Source organism: Lactuca virosa, chromosome 5 (assembly GCF_052849685.1).
Source record: "Lactuca virosa cultivar CGN04683 chromosome 5, Lactuca_virosa_CGN04683_v6, whole genome shotgun sequence".
Lineage (NCBI taxonomy): Eukaryota > Viridiplantae > Streptophyta > Magnoliopsida > Asterales > Asteraceae > Lactuca > Lactuca virosa.
In genome coordinates this window covers 365,181,775-365,202,019 of record NC_136430.1, presented here as the reverse complement: position 1 = coordinate 365,202,019, position 20,245 = coordinate 365,181,775, and the positions used below count along the sequence as shown (strand labels likewise).

Genomic DNA, 20,245 nt, shown 5'->3' with positions numbered 1-20,245 from the left:
AGTCCCTAGGGCTGGCCTCTTTACTAGCCTTCATACCTCCTAAACCCTAAATTTCGACCCTTAGCCATCATTTTGTGTCTTTGAGCTCTTGAGAAGAAAAGTTGGTGCTTATTTGCTCATTTTGAAGGGATAGAAGAAGGTTGAAGGTCCATTGCTTAGTGTGAAGCTTAGAGATCCAGAATCATCACTCCTTTTGCAAAGTCATTTGAGGTATAAAGATCTTATCTTGATAGGTTCTCTTATGGATCTTCTTTTGGACTTATTTATGACCATTTTAGTCCCTTTTGGTTGGTCTTGATGAGCTAAGACCGTTTTAGAAGCTAAATCTTGTAGATCTGGATGTTTGGATGGCTTATTAAGCTTAAAGGTGCAAACTTTATGGTGTTTATGGTCTCATGCATGCATTAAGTCATTTATTAAGCTCTTTTGAGCTCTAAGAGCCTCATTAAGCCATGCATGCACGTAAAGTTGGCAACTTTACGTGATAAACCATCTTAAGGAAGTCAGATCTGAGTTTGGTTGAGGTCTTAATCGATTAAGAGCTTGAAAAATGGAAGTTGGCCAAATGGGGGAGTACGTTGGGCGTACAAGCAGGTACGCTTAGCGTACAAGTCTTTAAGCGAGTACGTTGCGCGTACGTGCTGAGTACGCCCCGCATACTCAGCAGGTTGGTCTTCAGACGCTTGGGCTTTCGGTTTGAGCTATGTTTGGACTTAGATGCTTAGGGCCTTGTTGGGCCATCAGGTTTTTAGGTTGATGCTTGTTTTGGGTTTGCTTGGAAAATGCCCATGAAAGAGATTTGGGCCCAATTTGGAAAATTGGGCCATAATTGGGCTTGAGGTGATTATTTTGGAATTTGGGCTTTTGGAAAATTGGTTTAGGCCTAGGCTTTGGGCCAAGGGTAAAAAGGTCTTTTACCATATATTAGACTCTTTGTGTGAGTTAGGATCTAATTATTAATTGGATGATTATTTTGTGATTGATAGCGCGGGGATTCTAGCGAGCCAACAACCAGAGATTTATCTGTACGATTCAGCAGTGCGAGGTGAGTTTACTCACCATGTTTAGCGGGTCAAAGGCACCAATGTCGGCCCATGATTTTGTTATGTTAGGATGCTAGATGTCTGCGTGACTCTTACATGTGATATGTACTCGTATGCTTACAGGGCGGGGCTCGATGACCATTTTGTATGTTATGTATATTTGTGATTATTGCATGTGTTATGTGTTTACATGTTTATATGTTTATATGTATGCTGGGTGGGGCCCGATGAATTACAGATATGTATACCGAACGGGGCCCGATGAAGGGTGGGGTTCACTATGTGTTTATTTATGTATGTGTGTTATGTGGTATTTTACGGAACTCACTAAACTTTGTGCTTACGATTTTTGGTGTATGTTTCAGGTACTTATGTCTTCAAAGGGAAGAACCCGGGAGGATTGCAGAGCACACACCACTCGATTTCGCATTTTGTGATTCACTCTGATTATTATGATGTATTGATAAAATTTGATTACATTGGTTTTATGACAACGATATGGCAACTGTTTTATTAATTTAAAATAAAAGATTTTTGGGTCTTATTTTTGGGACGTTACAAATGATCTAAGTTCTACTAACTTTAGCAATAAATAAGAAAAACCATAACTTTAACATATAAAGATTTTTTATCAAACAAATATAATATATTAAACATAACTAATATTCGTACGATTGAATCACACCAAATCACTAGGTTACATCTAATCTAGTGAAAACATTAGAGTTTTACCCCATAATCGATAAACTAAAACATAAAAACATAAGAAACGATTTACAAAACATGATTATTAAGCAAACCGATTCGAAATCATAATGTTTCTCGCTCCGATTCTTCAAATCTTTGCTTCAATTTGCTTATCCACCTTCAAAATCGACCAAAAGGGTTTTTGGACGATTAGAATACCTTCTGACCTCTTAGGAGAAGTCCCCAAGGGTTGCACACAAGAATTAGGGTTGAGAAAACATTTATTTATAGTGTTTTATGTTGGCATATTTTCGCAATGCTAAGGGTAATGGTTCGTGGCGCTAAGCCTTATTTGCATTTAAGTCAGTCTCGATCTTCTCGTTGTCGAAATTTGATTTTTGGAAATCGCAGAAATTCGTTGTGCGACTACTTTCTCGTCACGGCGTGATTTTGGTTGCTTCACGTTTTTCAATATTTTTTTAGCTCTTTTCAACTCCAATTTGTTCCTTTTGCTCCAAGCCATGTTTTTTCCTAAATTTATTCAAAACAAAGCATTATATGTATCTTTTATATTTAATTATATAAATTAAGCCCTAAATATTAAGATAATTACCCCAAAATATATGACTAATTTGGACAATATCACTTTGGAGTGACACGAGCTAATTTGAAGACAAATTATAGACAAACTGAAACAGTAATGTGTGAATGTTGAGCATGATCTGGAAGACAAAAAGTCGAAGAAATTTTGAAAAAGATTTGACTTGACCATGCATTTTAGACATAGCCATGCCAGTTGAAGAAATTAAGAAAATGACACATACTTTGGAGTGACATGACCATGTCAGTTTTTGGCCTTCGCACGACATGACCATATAATGAAGTTCTTTGTTATAATTTTGAGTGACATAGTTTAGTTTTTAGGAGTAACATAACCAAGTTAATCATTTTTCCAGAACGTGGATTTTTGAATTTTAAGAGATTTTTTTCCGGAAAAAATAGGAGGTTTGGTTTCTAGCACCACGTTTTCACGAGAGGAACAAGCGGGGGGACAACGACTTGAAAACTTTTAGGATTCTTAGTACCAAAACACTTGATTTTCTTCCATTATAAGTCTTTGATTATCTTTTTCATATAATATTTTATAGTTCTGGATGGTTTAGTTGTCTTAAATGGCTAAATCATTGGTGTCAGCATTTGATTTTGTAATCATGTGAGTAACTTTAGGTTTAATATTAGAAGTTGTTGATTAGGCTTTTTTTATCCATATAATTCCGTTAGAACAAACTTTTGTTGTTATATTTCTTTTGAATTTGATCACTCAATTTGGGTTTAGATTATTGAATTTCTATGGTGGTGGTTTGATTTTGTAATCAGCCATTTAATTGACTAAAGTAGTGAATTATGTTATCGTCTTGTTATAGATGTTGGTGGACATTATGAAATCCATCGATACAATTGTTCGTTTACCGAGTTTGTTCGAACATTAAGGCAATTCTCACATAATTATTGATAGCTTTTTCAATAATTATACAGCGGATTAGTTCCGATTGAAGAGCTTGTTATAATTGATTAACTTTGTAACTTGGTTGAGGAGTTTATTTCAATCGAATGCTAAACAAATAAGATTTATTATTCGATAAACTCACTAATGAGTCTCATCAATCAAAAACAAGTGTAAAAAACTATTACACGACCACGACTTATGATCATGTTTTTCCAACAATTATATAATGTTAAAATCATTGACCAAAACCATAATATAATCATGTCAAAAGAACATTTTTTTTTTGCAGAATTGACACTTTTTTGGATCAATCTACAAATAAAGAGCAAACTACAGAGACCAAGTTTTGCAACTTCCTCAAGGTTTTTTATTTATTTATTTATTTGTAAAAATGACAGTTTTTGGATCCAATCCAAAAAAAAAACCCAGCAAACGACAAGAACCATTTTTGCAGCTTTCTCAAGATTATGTACCAAGAAAAATACCACCGTATCTTTCAGAATGATAATGACCAAAAATTATATTTAACCTTATAAAACTTGTTAAAAAGTAGAGAGTTGCAAAGGTATGTAACCAACTTCTTTATTGTATCACATGTCATCATATTGCTTTCTAGTTGCAAAAGCATAAAAGTGATAATAATTGAAGACAGGTTTTGGTATTTTGTAGAAATAGTCAAAAAGAAATTAAATACACCTCACCAACCATAATTGAATTAGTTTTATAGTTAATGTCTCCAACCTCATAAAACCACTTCATTACTTACAACCTGTTATAAACCGTCGTGTATTCATTGTCGGAGGGGAATAATTCTTACCCTTTTTTTCTATTTAACAAATGTTAGTTACCATAGAATAATAAAAAGATAGTTATTTTTTTTTCCTTTTTATAAAGAAACAAGCATATACTCAAAAAGGTATAATATAATCCCATACATTTGAAGTTGAATGAGACACATATACTTGTCGATTATACAAAAAAGGATCTTTTCAGTTCAATTTAAATGAATACACAAAACATACAGGAGTATTAAGTATTAAGTGGTGTTTTTAATCTTTTAGTTTGACTTTAAGTGCTTCAATAACTGCTGAAAAATCATGGTCACTTAATCCATGAGACTTAGCCACCTTGTAAAGCTCATTTGCAGCAGCTGCAATTGGTGTTGATTGAGAAACAGATTCAGCTAATCCAAGAGCAAGCCTCATATCCTACAACAACAAATCTTTTTTTACTTTTATAGATTTAACAACTTAGAGGTTGTTTGATAGTTGCCATTAAGTCATAAATTTTTATAAAGAAAGTGAGAGGCTTTCCCATTAAGTCATAACTTTTTATTTTTCCTTTTTATTTGTCAAATATAATTTTTTTACCTTCTGTTGATGCTTTAAGGGAAAAGCAGTGGGGTACTTGGATTGCACCATTGAAGGGCCTTTCATTGAGAACATTGGTGAACTAATGGCACCCTGTGAAATTACCTACAAAAAAGACACCACATACATTTTTTTTTTAAATTTAAAGATGTCTGCTTACATTTGGTCAAAAGTATATTTGTATAAACAAATAACATGAAAAACTGAATCTTTTTGGTATAGGTGACAAAAATGGACAGGTTGGGATGCTGTATCATGTATGTCAATAAGATTTGGTCAAACAAGCAAAAAAAGAAAAATACGGGTTGGGTTGGGTTGGGTTGACCCATTGACTTTTTATTTATTTATTTATTATTATTATTTCATAAATAGGTAATACATTTGAGAGTAGTAGAGTACCTCAACAATGACAGTTGGATCGAGTCCTACTTTCTCACCAAGAAGCAATCCTTCAGCAAAAGAAGTCATCATACTGCAAATAGTATCGAATACAAAAAACAAAAATAAAAAATAAAAAATAAAAAATAAAAAATAAAAATAATACACAAATAAAGAAATGGGTGAACGTGAAAATTTAAAAAAATAAAAAATAAAAAAATTGGATTTGAAATACCTTCCCATGATCATGTTTACAACAAGTTTCATTGCAGCTCCATTTCCAACATCACCTAGGTAAAATCTTGACTGGACCAATAGCATAAATAATAATATAAATTTTTCTTAAAAATTTTAGTAAAAAATTATATAATTATAAATATGATACCTTTCCCATGATATCAAGATATGGAGAAACTTTATCATATAAAGATTTATCACCTGCAAAAAAGGCATTTATATAATTTAAAATGAGGCTAAATTTAACGAATTATATCATTATTTTTTTTAATACCTGCAGTGAGGAATATTAGCTGTCCATCCTCTGCAGGCTTTTTAGACCCTGAAACCGGAGCCTAAAACAAAGAAAAAAATTTAAAATTTAAAAGAAATAGAAATTGTTGTGTTGTTTGTGAATCTCTAAACTAAAAAGCATTCTAGAACTATTTTCATTTTCAGTGATGAGGATGAGAAGGGCATTTACGTCTTTTGCATGGATGAAAGATCAAGAACTACTCACCTCCAAAAATAGTGCTCCGGTTTCTTTTATCTGTGCATTTATTAACGTGGATGTGGGCCCATCAACGGTTGATATATCTACATATCTACAAGTATCCATTTAAAGAACAAACAAAAATATTCAATAACAAACCTTCACAAATTTTTTTAAAAGGAAGTGTGGCATATACCCTTTTTTTGTAAAAAAATCATTCTAATATTACTTTTTTGCCCTTATGAAGTCATTACCATAAACTAAAGGCATCGACTTTGGTCCACAAGATTCGCTTAATTTGTCTTCATTGATGAGTATTTTATATCCAAAATGAGAATTTTGCTACTTAAAAAGTAATCTATATTAACCTAAATAACAAATTATTATATGCTTTTATATACAAGCAATAAGAATATACATATATATACCCTTTTCCTGAACTCATTCCACTTGCAGCCCCTTGTTCACCACAAGCAACAACCATCTGATTGTAAAACAATTATCACAATTAGTCAAAAATTGCATTGAAATAATTATATATAAAAAAAAAGAACATTCTAATATGACATACTCACTGCACTTTCAGGATCAGCCAGCATGGCAAATGTGACATCACAAGATGCTGCTACTTCCCCAGGAGATGCCTTATATCTTCACATATACAACAAAAATATTTACAGAAATCAAATGACTTCATAAAATGATATTAATTAGAAAAATACGACTTCATAAAATGATGTTCTTATCTTAACTTTTTTGTTCATACTGTTTTTTCTTGATAAATCAAATAGTTTTTTTTAATAGTCTTTTTAAAGTCATGGGAACCATCTTATATTGGTAAAAGAAAGTAAAGTACATTGCTATTCTCAGCAACTTCCCTTTACTTGAATTCTAAATTCTAAACAAGTATCTGTAGTTCAAATATATTCTCACAAAGATCGTATCTTTTAAGCATAAAGAAACAGGAAAATCAATAGTTGTGCTATAAATATATTGAAAGTAGCACATGAATCCTTACTTTGCACCAAGATCAATGAGAGGATCACATTTGCTCTTAGTCCTATTCCAAACAGTCACGTCACATCTACAACAAACCAATCAATATATATCATAAATATATAACAATTTTATGATTATATAATTATAATTGTATTATCCCCATATATATCATCTCTTAACCAAATTAAAGAAACATAACTTTTGGCTAGGTAGATACAGTATAACATGACTATAAGATTTAACAAGATGAAAACCAGAAGTTGAATAAGGTAAAACTTTGACTCTTACCCGGCTTTTATCAAATTGTGTGCCATTGGAGAACCCATAATTCCAAGACCAAGAAAGCCCACACGTGTAGGGTTTTCATCTGCCATACAAAATAAAATAAAAGATAGATGAAATTGGGTGTTTGGATGTGTGCTTTGAAAGTCATAATCTGCTAAACAAATTCCCCCTCGCAGCATCTTTTCCCAAATTAAACATTATGTTGGTTAATGTGATTACAATTGGACAACTAAATTTGCAGAAGCAAAATTGGAATTTAATCAGGAACGAGGAAGTATAAACTGAATTCTACTCCGTCATCAAAACCCACTGATAATCACAGCTAAAACGCACTCATTAAGAATTCCAAATTCACAATGAAGTAAATAGAATTGAAAAAAATGGATACCTGCGGAGGTTTGAGAAGAAAATACTTTGAAAGAGAAAGAAACTTTGGGAAATCTGGATATGGGTGTTGGTTTCAAGTGGTGGGGGAGTGCGGGGCAAAAGCTTGCTGCCATGGCTGCGTACTGGTGACTGTAATTCGCCCCTCTGGCCAGGATCGACATAGGCTTGTTTTTGTTATCTCTCTCGTTGCGCCAATGTGCTCACACATTTCAATGCAGTTTCTATCCTAATCAAGATAACATTTTACCATGTTTGGTTGAGGGATTAAAAATTTAAGAGTCGAGGGGCGAAAATACGCATATTTGTGGTAAACGGAGGTAGTTGATTGGTTTTATATTGATGAAGAGCAGTTTTTAAAATAATCGAATCTCGTTTGTGGTATTGCAAATTAGACAAAATTGCAAAAATGTCCGGTATGCATTTTTTGGAGGTTTTGGTCCAAACCACGGGTTTTTTTGGATTCGTGGTCCTTTTGGGCTAGTTTCATTGTAAAACTAGTCCCCGATAAACTTGAAAAGACGACTTTGCCCTTTTAATTTGTTTTTTTCATTTACTTAATTATTTTTTTTCTTTTATTTAAATATAAATGTTAAATCAAATCAAGAATGGGACCCACCTGCTCTCTCTCTCTCTCTCTCTCTCTCTCTCTCTTCCTTCCTTCAGTCGTTCCTTCCCGTTTTTCTTCACCACCGGCCAAGGAAGAGGTTGTCGGCCACCGGAGTTGCCTTCTCCTTCCTCCTCCGGCCGAGCAACACCACCCAAACACCCTAAAGATCGTCATTCTCTCCCAACCCCTTGTCTGCAGCGTTTTCTGTCGAATCAGGAAAGAAAAAAAAACGAGGAGCTACCAGAGCAACCCTCTCCCCACCATTGTCAGCGATGACAGCCACCAACAGTCGCCTCTCTTTCTTCTTCACTCCTTTCTGCCGTCCATAACAGATCCAAAAACACCACCCTGATTGGCGACTGCTTTGCTCCTCCCCCCCCCCCCCCCTTTGTGTGTTGCTACTAGCGCCGAAGCAAATGAACCAAGGAGGGCTCGCCAGAGATCGGCTACCCCTCCCTTCCTCGGGATTTCTCAGTCACCACTGGAGCAAGCTTTGTTCCTTTATTTCTCTAGTGTTTGCATCTTATGGGTTATGATAAGGAAGTAATTAGGTATTATTCATAACTCATATCTTGTTCAAGTAGAAGAACTTGGAGCTTGGGAGTAGTCTCGGTGGAGAGAGAGAGAGAGAGAGAGAGAGAGAGAGGTGGGTCCCATTCTTATTTTTTTAATTATTAAAATAAATAAATAAGTATTAGATTTAAAAAGAAATTAAATAAAAATGGAAAATAAATACCCCAATGGTATTACAGTCATTTCACAATTTGGAGGGACCAAAAACACAATGAAACTAGGTCAAAAGGACCACGAAGCCAAAAAAGTCATTGTTTAGACTAAAACCCCAAAAAAAATGCATACCACAGGGACCATTTTTGCAGTTTTGTCTGCAAATTATTACTATTACTTATTAAACTAAACTAAGGTGATATTATAATTTTTTATGGGGTCCTAATCCATAAATTTTCTATTGATTGGGATTATATTTATAATTTTTTAAACATATGGACTATTTTTGTAAAAAAAAATAAACATGGACATTTTATAAGAATAATTTTTGGAATTTATTTTCTACATATAGACTAAATCTATCAACATACGAAAATCTTAATTTTTTCTATGACAATGGTTTTTGTGTTTTTAATTTTTGGTCTCATTTTGCTGGAAATGTTTTGAAACTCGGGTACCATTTGTGTTATGATTATAGATTACTACTACTGATGCAAAATTTTATTTGCACTTTTGCCGTTAGCGATTTTGGTTGCTGGTCGTGTAAGTGTGATGGTTGTAATGTTATGATCGTGGTTTGATGGTGTTTACAATCAAAACAACATGGTGGCTTGTTTAACCGTGTTTATGGTTGGGCCTTGACGGTTTTTGTAGTATTGTGTATGTGATTGATCTTTAGACACTCTGTAACAATGTGACTTCTTTAACTAGTAGGAATCGTGTGCCACCTAGCTTACTTCAATTTGAACTTCTTAGAGAGTTATAAGCTTTTGGAAGAATATATATATATATATATATATATATATATATATATATATATATATATATATTGAGAGAACCCCTCTCTATAACTACATCATATTACTCCAAAACATGCTACATGCATATTCATAAACAATATTTTACATTGATAGTTTAATTACAAAATGTTGGATATAAACCGACTAAGTTTTAGTATATTACATAACTACCCAGGAAATTATAATTTTATACATACACGATCACTAAATACAAAAGTAATATTATTAACTATTCTAAATCTTCCAACAGTACATAATTATACTGGATGCTTATCACCTGCAATAATTAAACATTGAGAAGGATAAGCAGTGACGCTTAGTGAGTTCTAAAATAGATACAATATAACATTATGTCATATATATACCAATATGACAGAAGCAAAGAGGAACAAAGAACAACAAAGGCATATGTGAATCATGTGACAAGTTTTTCATATCAACAAATGATCTGATTCAAAGATTTACAATCAATGAGATACAACAATTTCAACTTGATATACATCAATAAGACTTCAGCCCAAGTGGCACAGAAAATAAACGATTTCTGAATTAACATTTTTGCTATAATTTACAGGCTTTCAGCCCTATCCAACATTCTGCCAATGTCAAAGTGATGCTTACTCATTCACTTCATGGTCAAATGCTACATACCAATACCCAAGTGATGCTTAGTCATTCACTACGTGGTCAAAGGTATAGCTCATTTTCATTATAACACGGGAAAGCATATTGCACACATATAACACATAACGTACAATTGTTCATATAATTTGAACTCACCGTGAATAAACGGAGGTTAAAATAGTAATTTTACTTCGTTTCTATAATTAACTTTCTTCGATAAAACCGGGAGCTTTATTGAAAACCGGGCCTTGCGAGGGTTGAGCTTCAAACTGAAAATATAAATTTCTCGGGGTCTTTGGACACTTCGGGATGTTTTTCAGGTGTTAGGTATGATCCTGAGGCTTCGGGGGGTTTAAAAGTAGCTTAAATTAAAGTTTAGAGTGTAAAAGTATGAAAAATACCAACCAGAACCGGGAGGGTTCGCACCTCCCTTTATATAGGGCGAGGCTTCGGACCAAAGGGGGAGGGAGGACACGCGTCGGATGCGAGGTCGAGACACGCGTCAGCAGCGAAGGCGAGGCACACGTTGGATGCGCATGTGAGGTGGCTCACTCCAGAGCTTCGTACGCGCCACGAGTCGGACACGGGGCAGGCATGCGAAGGTCGTACGTGGCCGAGTCCGAGCCATGCATGCGAAATTTCTCGGATTTTGTGCCCAATCTTCAAAAATTCATAACTTTCGCATACGAGCTCCGTTTTTGACGTTCTTTATATGCACGAGTAGGTGAGATTATACTCTACAACTTTCGTTTAGACTCTGTTGGCTAATTTTGACTTTATTTTTAATATTATTATTTTTAACAGACTGGGACAGGAAAATCCGTTAAAAATTCATAACTTCTTCATCTGACGTTCGTTTTCATCTGTCTTTTTACCGTTGTACTACTATTGACGAGACCTTCGATTCTCGTTTAGGTTGTGTTGGCTAAAAATCAGTCGATCTTTATTTCGAGTTTTTAGTTGTATACTATTATACTGAAACTTAGAAAAATCATAACTTCTTCATACGGAGTCAGATTTGGACGTTCTTTTTATGAAAGTTATCGGTTTAACGAATACTACGAATTTCATTTAAATCACAAAGGCTAAAAAGTAGTTTATCGAAAACTCACTTTTTAAGCTAAATAGTGTTTTGCCGGTTTTGTCGCGGATCTTCGATTGGTCATAACTTCTTCGTTATAACTCGGATTTCGATGAGGTTTTCGCCTAAACATTTCTAACGAGATAATCTAAAATTTTCAATAACATTATTTTTATTTATTTCCAACTTTATATTGTCGTTAATTTCAATAGTTGACTTTTGATCGGATCTCATAAGACTTTCAATACTTTCCGAATGATTCTACACATAGTTTTACTGCAATTCTTCATAAAACTATCTTGTTAGAACTCAACACTCAAAATCATATATTAAATAATATTCATTTTTAAACAAAACACGATAACTGAACGTGTATGTTACATATATATATATATATATATATATATATATATATATATATATATATAGTATTGTATTGTATTGAATTGTATTGCTATAAGAGATATTGAAAGCTTACAAAAGAATTTGGAGTGTTCTTTTTGGATGATTTGAGAAACCTATTCATAAGTGCTAGCTTAACCTTCCACATCATAATCAAAGGGAAGGTCCTAGAGTCTTCTAGTTATAAGGTTTTAAAATATTCTGCCATGTTTTATAACTGTTAGCCTATATATTATTAGCCCACATGTTTATGGGCTCTTTAGTCTTTAGCCCATTAGGGTTTTGTCTAGCTAGTATTTACATCCGCTTTATTCTTTGTAGCCTTTATGCTTTTCATTGAGAACCTTGTAATTTCCCTCTATCATAATCATATGCCAATGTTATCATGGTATCAGAGCTGAGGTTTGATACGTTCACTTGGGGGTTACGGGGGGCAGCGCGCCCCCGTCTGGTATATTATTCGTTTGTTTGTTGGTATTCGTTTGTTGTTGCTATTAATTCATTGTTGTTGTTCGTTTTATTGTTGTTTGATTGATTGCTTCCGCTGGTTTGTTACTCCTCTCATTCTCATATTTCTATATTATTATTGTGGTTATTTATTCATTTCCAAAATGACTGGAAAGGATGATTCCCTTCAGTCAATCAGTACCCGTCTAGATGGAAATAATTATATGTATTGGAGTTATGTTATGAAGAACTTCCCTCGTGGGAAGAATATGTGGGGCTATGTCACTGACACTAAAGCCAAACCCTCAGTGCCTCAAGCTGATAATTTCGATTTGTTGGTTGATACCTGGGAGACTGATAACTCCAAGGTCATTAATTGGATTAATAATTATGTTACTTAGTCTATTGGTATGCAGTTGGCTAAATATGACACAACAAAGGAAGTTTGGAATCATTTGAAGAGACTGTATACTCAGTCCAACTTTGCTAAACAATATCAGTTAGAATATGGTATTCGTGCCCTTCAACAAAATAACCAGAGCATTCAAGATTTCTATGCTGCTATGTCTAATTTTTGGGATCAATTGGCTCTTACTGAATCTAGAAAGTTAAAAGATTTTGAGCCTTACATTCCCAGGAGGGAATAACAAGGTTTGGTCCAGTTCTTGATGACCTTGCGTTCTGATTGTGAAGGCCTGCGTGGAATGATTCTTCATCGCTCTCCCTTCCCTCGGTGAATTTTGTTGTTCATGAGTTGATTGTTGAGGAGACTCATATAAAGTCTCATGTGGATAAAGGGTTTATAGCAACCTCTATTCCTACTTCCACTCCTGTTGTTCTTGTTATTTCCTCTAATCAGTCTCGAAAAACTTCAAGGGTTGCTTATGATGAGTGTGCATTCGGCAAAGAGAAAAATCATTGGAAAGCTCAGTGTTCATTGTTAGTTAACAAGGGTAAATCTGGTCAGCCTCAGTCGGGACAACAAAATAGGTATGGTCAACAGAAGTTTCAGCCACGTTCCTCTGGTAGTCCTCCATGGACACCTCGTCCTCCACAGTTTGTTGTTGCTACTACACCACCAGTTGACACAAAATCTGTTGGAAACATGCCACCATTTGCATTGGATCCCAAGGTTTTTGAGAGTTTCAGACAGTATTTGCCCTCTAGGGATGAGGATTTGGCCCGAAAACCCAAACCAAACCAAACCGAACCGAATTAGGCCCGAATAAGCAATTTGGTTTGGGTTTCGGGTATCAAATATTATGCTTATTCGTGTCTCGGGTTATTCGGTTTGGGTTACCCAAATAAGTGATTATTTGGTTCTAAATACCCGACCCGAATAAGCATTCCTCCTCCCATTTCTTTGATCGACATAAATCAAAATCATGATTCACATTGTTGTCCTCGTCGTTCATAACAGAAAAAAAACCCTACACACGTTCTTGTCGTTTCAAAATCGACCAATCTTCTCATCTGTTTCCAAACTCGAAATCACTTTTGTCAATCCTTTCTCTTGTTTCAAACTTTCAAAAATCGACCCTTCCTATTATCTCTAAGGATTCACGAATTCCTACTTTGTCTAGTCATGGAAAATTAGGCACCAACTCAAGCAACTCAAGTAAGAAATTAATTCTCATTATGTTAATCTACTATGTAAATGTTATTATTTCAATGTGTTGTTGTGTTATGTTAGTCTTTGAATGTTTTATGTTGATGTATAAAAGTACATTATTATTCTATTATTCGGGTTATAGAATACTAATACGGTTTATTCAGTTTTTTTCGGTTATATTAGGTCCTTAATTATCTTGTACATGTCTTCTTTTCGTTTGAGTCCTTTGCCGTCTGAGTTTTATCTTTGGCATTCTCGTTTGGGACATATGTATGTATCACGTTTGAGTTTTCTAGCATCTAGTGGTGTTTTGGGTCATTTGAACACTTGTGATCTTTCTGATTGTAGTGGTTGTAAACTGGAAAAAATCTCTACTTTACCTTTCAATAAAAGTATGTCTTGTTCTAATGGTCATTTTGATATTATTCATTCTGATGTGTGGGGTCCTACACCAGTATCCACAAAGGGTGGGTCAACCCATTATGTATCTTTTATAGATGATTATACTCGATATACATGGGTTTATCTCATGAACGTATATCTGATTTCATTGGCATTTACAACAATTTTAGAGCTCTTTTTAAAACTCAACATTCGGCTGTAATTAAGTGCTTCAGGTGTGACTTAGGGGTGAATATACCTCTAATGATTTTACTCAATTACTTGCTTCTGATGATACCATACACCAGTCATCGTGTATTGACACTCCTCAACAAAACGGTGTGACAAAACGAAAACAAGGTCATATTGTTGAGACAATCCGTTCATTGCTGTTGTATGTGCAGGTCCCTAGTGCCTTTGGGGGAGAAGCAGTCCTAACTGTTGTTTATGTGATTAATCGTATCCTGTTGGATTAGGTGTCTAAGTTCATAACTATTTCTGGAATGTACTTGACCCGATTAGCATGGTCCATTTGGGTTGCATGGCATCATGCATTTGGATAGACCAAAATGAGAGAAATAACACTTAAGGTTTATTAATATATTAGAAGTTCTAATATATTAATAATATTATTTAATTATTATTGATCAAAGAATTAATTTGAAATTAATTAAGTGATCAAAAAGAGACTAATTAAATATATGGATTGATTGTGTAAATCACCCATACTTGTATAGTGGGCTAATGCTCCATGGATTATCAAGTTGGGCTAAAACTCATAGGTTGCTCCATGGATGATCCATGGTGTCTTTGAACCCATGGATCATGGAAATGAAGAGCAATGTCAAGTTAGGGTTTACATGGTGTAACCCTACTTATGACACACTATAAAAAGAATATGTGAGCAACCAAAATTGGCACTAAGTGAGAACAAGAGGGCATAGCTGATTTTAGAAGTGTTCCATTTCTCTCAAGGTTATTCCAAATGTATTTGGTGTTGTGAGAGACATTTGAGGCATCACACTTGAGGTGCTAGGCTCACAAGGCTCTCAAGGAATCCAAGCAACTAAAGGTATGTATTTCTTACTATCTTTTATGTTTAAAAGTTCTCCATGTATGCTAGATAGATTATGAACCATGGAAAAACAATTTTGCATGTATCATAGATAAAACATAGATCCAAGGTTTCTAGGGTTACATGTACACCATAGGAGTGTTAGAATGCTCAAAAACATTCAGTGGTATCAGAGACTAGGTTTGTTTTCTTGATACTTGATGCTATTTGCAAGAAAAATTGTTTTTTTTTGGAGTCTGCCAGTTTACCACGAGGTGGTGACTGTTCAGTGGAAAAAAAAATTAGTTTTTGGCCTGTTTTGGATTAGAATCATTACCACAAAGTGTTTTTGTTCATAAAACTTGATTTTGAAGTTATGGTAATGTTTATTCTCATCCAAATAAATGGTTATTATCAAAATTTCAAGCTTTGTATGGTTTAATTTTATGATTCTTGAAATTGTTGATATGAACATTCATAAACTTATGAGTTTAGAAGATCATAGGAATTATTTGTTACTTGCTTGTTAGTTTAATTCTTGATCATTATGTGTTTTAATGGAATCCATAATTTGTCCTCAAGTTATAGATTACCAAAAGTCATTCTTTTAAAGTCCATTAAAGAAACACATAGGTTACATAAAATGAAAAGTCTCTCATTTTAATAAACCATTTAACTCATAAGTTATGAAAGATGAAAAGTTTTGAAAGTTACAAAACTTGCCCTCAAGTTTTGGATATGTAAAGTTACTCTAAAAACTTTAGTTCCAACCCCTAGAATTTTAAAAGTTAAAATTCAACCCTTATACTTTATAATATTATAAGTTTAATAATAATTATATATGTATAAGAAAAATTCGTTTTACCGTTAGTAGGCCTCATTCACGAAGCCAGTCTATAAGGGGGGTATAAGGTTGTTGCCTATAAAATGGCAGCTTAATGGGTGTCCACTCTCACCCACCGCTTCCTTGATCGGTGGAGGGTCGTTAGCCGAACGGGTAAGACAAGGACTTTAAATCTTCATTAAAAGTATTAATGATGAATATAAAGTAACTAAATGTTTTTATAAATTCCCAATCTTAGTTACTTTAGGAAAAAGTGAATAAGGTGCTAACCCATGAAATTACACTTTACACTTTGCTTAAGTCGGTTAGTGGAGCGCGTGTGGTTAACCGGCACACTAGCTGGACTTAACAAGGTAGGCAAAGGGTAACTTAATGTTTATCATAGTATCGATGGAGCGTGTGTGGTTAACCGACACATCGATTGAGGGGTAATACATTAAGGGTACCAAGTAATTTACATGGTTACTTCACACCTTGTTTTATGATCATCGGCATCTCTGTCACAAAACCTGAAGGGCACACTCGAGATTGAAACATGCCATTGAAAGTTCAATGAATCTCAAAGATCTAGGAGTTTCAAATCCAATTAAAACCTAATTAATTATTTCGTTTTTCATGGTGGAAATTGGTGAATCGTCATTCACCCACCTTCAAATATTTCATAGCTTGGATTACGACATCCCAATGGAAAGGGATCGGCCATAGTCAACTCGGTTGACCAAATAGTAAAGAGAAAGGTTAAGTCTGAGATAGTCCTGTGTACTATTCCCAAAGGGTCCATATGGTTCCACTGCCAAAAAGGAAGGGCCATTGGTTGCAAAGCTGCCCTAACTACCTAAAAGATCTGAGAGAAGGTCTAGTCAGAAAGTTTGATTCTGCTTCAGGTAAGTCCCCTATCTAACTCTGTTAAGTTCCTTATTGATGATTCTTAATACAAAATGTGACTCGATTACATTTTGGTGTTTGGCAGAATCAAGCAAAGGGGAGGACACTTAAAGAAAGAGTATGTTGAATCTGATCGCGAAGATGGATTTGAATCGCATGGTTCGAAGATCGGATTCTTGAGCTACTACTTAGGAGTTATGATAGATTGCTAGGAAATATGTAATAGCATAGTTTTCATTTAAAGCTGCATTGTAAGGAAAAGTTTTTTCCGCATTTTATAAATAAATAAAATTTTGATTTTATTGAAGTTTATATCTCCTTGCAATGGTTTTTATGGAAAATTGATGTTTATATGGTTCTAGAAATAATGGAAATATGAATTTGATTCTTTCATTTGTGGTAGTGTCTAAATTTACCAAATAACGAAAGATTCTCATCACCCAAGGTTTCAATTGGACCGAAACTTGGAATCATGCAAGTTGTATAGTATGATGAATGAGAATTTTCATCTTTGGAAAATTAAGACTATTTCCTTGTTCACATTTATATGTGAGTCAAGTGAAGGACTAAGGGATCGAGTACACATTCTTGTGCACTGGTCAAGTCCACCACAAAAGATCAATAAGACTATTCGTCATGATTTACTAAAGTTTAGTAAATATGGTTATACTTACCAGTTTAAGTATAATTCTGAAACATTGGAAAAGTTTTGATGTTTTGCAGGACGAATGAGAAGAATCAAATTAGGCAGAAAGATAAAAGTTTCTCAAATCTGAAAAGATGGGAGAGTTCTTTAGTATCATGTTTTGTGATCATCTTAATGATTAAGAAACCATATCACAATTGGTCCTCTAAGGACATCTTAGTGCATTCTTATGGCTAAGAAGAGGAATCATGAATTGTTGAAATGGTTAAGTCAAGAAGGTGAGCCATACTTTGTTCCAAAACAAGTCTTAGAGTCATACTCCAAGATTGTAACTTGGGTGACATATCTTAAAGAAAAGTTTATAACACCTGTCAAATGTAAGAGTAAAATGTATCCTACTCTTGTACATTTGAAATCGGTAAGTTGTGATGTTTTGGATAAAACAAAGACCAACTAAGGCCAACTGTGTGAAGTGTTTGTCTTGATAAAGAATCCGTACTATCTCTTGAATATTTGGCAAGTGAGTCTTATATGTCAAGAGGACAGTGGGAGTCTCAAAGATCTTGGAAAAACTTCCAGATCTAATCAAGAAGAAAAACCTATAGTTTATCACTAGCACACGACTTGAGGTTTATAACCTATCGTGTTGACATATTACTGTTTTTGTGCTCATTCCAGTTAAAGTTGGCTTTGCCTATGAGTTCTGAGAGTTCTCAATTGGTTGCATAACAACTTGGAAGCAAAGGCAGACCCTTGTGATGCGAGGTGGCAAGAAGTTAAGACTGCACAAGTTCAATTCATTAAGAGTTTGGATTTGTCACTAACCTTGTCTTGTGATTATGGTTTTGACAAATTCACATGGATAGGAACACATACACCATAAAATCTAAGTGTCATAAGGTTTCTCTCCAATTCATGAACATGATGGTGAGGAAACGCTTTCACTAAGTAGATTTTAGGTAGATAGCAAGCGTGATATTTGCATTCTCAAAGTCGTTAGTGGAGCGTGTGTGGTTAACCGGCACACTAACATGGACTTGTGAGGAATGTCAAAGGTCAAAACAATTGAGACTATGATTACGACATCCCTCTTCATAGTTCTGAAATTGTTTAGACACACATGTGTGCTATCTAGGGAAAGGTGTATGATTTTGATAAAGTTTTATCAAAGCATATCGTATCAGAAATATGAACTTTGGTAAGAAGGTCAATAAAGTATTGATTTCTAGAAGTCCAGCAGATTTCTGAGTACATGTCAAAGCTAGTGGGAGCATAAGCTTCATGCTAATAATCATCATGCAAGTGGGAGCATGATAATTATAATAACTGTTGCAAGTTAGCAATGTTAATTATAGAAAACAAAAGGTTTCAATTCGGAAAAAGTTGTTTTGCTATAATTAAGGGAGAGGAAATTATACTTCATTTCAATTCTAAAAGCTTAGATTGAGGTTTTAATCATCTTTAGTCAAGGATATATATATATATGAATTTTATGTTGGAATGGCTCAACATAAGGAAATTCTATATATGGGTCCATTATTTGCGTTCTAAAATTCGATTATGATTACGGCATCCCTTTTCATAATCTGAATTATGAGAACTTGGCAAATAGAAATAGAAATATTATAGCAAAAGACTGGTCTAGTATTATGTCTTTATGAATCGTGTCCCATATGCTTCGGATATAGAATCGATTGCATGTGCTATAATATTCATATGTTCTAAATTTTTCCAAATGCCCAGAGCATTAAGAGGGAAAAAGTACTAGAACTAGATATGACTAATTTGATTAAGCAATTTTCGAGGACAATCTAAGGTTTACCAAAGATTGGTTGCTCAGGGACAGTTGGAAGTATAGTGTTAATTTTGGAAATACCATATTGACATATTCTGAAAAGAGGCAACTCTTGTTCAGGAGTAATAGTCAAAATGTTAATATGGAAATATTCCCATAGGTGGAAGTTATTCATTAAATCTGTGTAAGATTAGGAAACTTAATGCAAGAAGAATGTTCAAAGGCAATGAACTTTGAATATGAGACTTCGGTTCCATGGAGTTGATCTCCACTGGAATACTATGTAATGTCTGTTGACAAGTCTTTGTGACTTTGTGCATAATCATTACAAGAGGACCAATGCATATAAGTTTAGAATCTAACAGATGGTAGAAATTTGGAATTCTTGCATTTGCGGTAAGGATTTGGGACTGTGAAATGAGTATCATTAGAATTATGTTCAATCGATCTATTTCACAGAGTTAAGATCATAGACAAACTTAGTGTGCATACTTGGTGTATGGCATAACTAATGTTTGGAAAAACATAGTGTGCATACTTGGTGTATGGCATGACTAGTGTTTAGAAAAACATAGTGTACATGCTTGGAGCATGGGACAACTATTGTTTTTAAATTCAAGTATAAAGTTGATAATTTGAAACAGTATGCAATGAATGATGGGTAATCAATATGGTGATAAATAAAAGATGTTTTATTTATATTCATAAGTTCTGAGACAATATTGGATTCGATTATTCTTGTGTTTCACTTTGCATGTTTTGACTTCCAGAATAACTAAGTCGCTCTTCCTGAATGACTAAGTTATTCAAACCATCCACAATCGGTCATATGTTGGAAGTAGATATGAATCAAGATTGTCATGGGTTGGCTTGTAGAGGTCTAAGATGTTGGACAAAGTGGCGCTACAACACTCATGAGTGCTCATAAGTTATGAGTATTAGATTCAACCCACGCTCACTGGTATCACTTCATGGA

General features: G+C 34.3%; 1 protein-coding gene across 2 annotated transcripts; it reads right to left on the bottom strand.

The window, feature by feature from the left end:
• Positions 1-4,142: 4,142 nt before the first annotated feature.
• On the bottom strand, positions 4,143-7,646 carry GLYR2 (glyoxylate reductase 2). 2 transcript variants are annotated; one of them, XM_079053770.1, is made up of 12 exons: positions 7,367-7,646; positions 6,982-7,060; positions 6,713-6,778; positions 6,270-6,345; positions 6,123-6,178; positions 5,722-5,806; positions 5,497-5,557; positions 5,371-5,423; positions 5,221-5,291; positions 5,007-5,079; positions 4,608-4,712; positions 4,143-4,445 (listed from the first exon to the last, which is right to left on the bottom strand). In XM_079053770.1, exons 1-12 carry the CDS (start codon positions 7,524-7,526, stop codon positions 4,287-4,289), a joined length of 1,044 nt encoding a protein of 347 aa, XP_078909896.1. In that variant the 5' UTR covers positions 7,527-7,646; the 3' UTR covers positions 4,143-4,286. The 2 variants fall into 2 exon arrangements, with proteins under 2 accessions (XP_078909896.1, XP_078909897.1); XM_079053771.1 differs by lacking the exon at positions 7,367-7,646 and having other exon boundaries at positions 6,982-7,067.
• Positions 7,647-20,245: the final 12,599 nt, after the last annotated feature.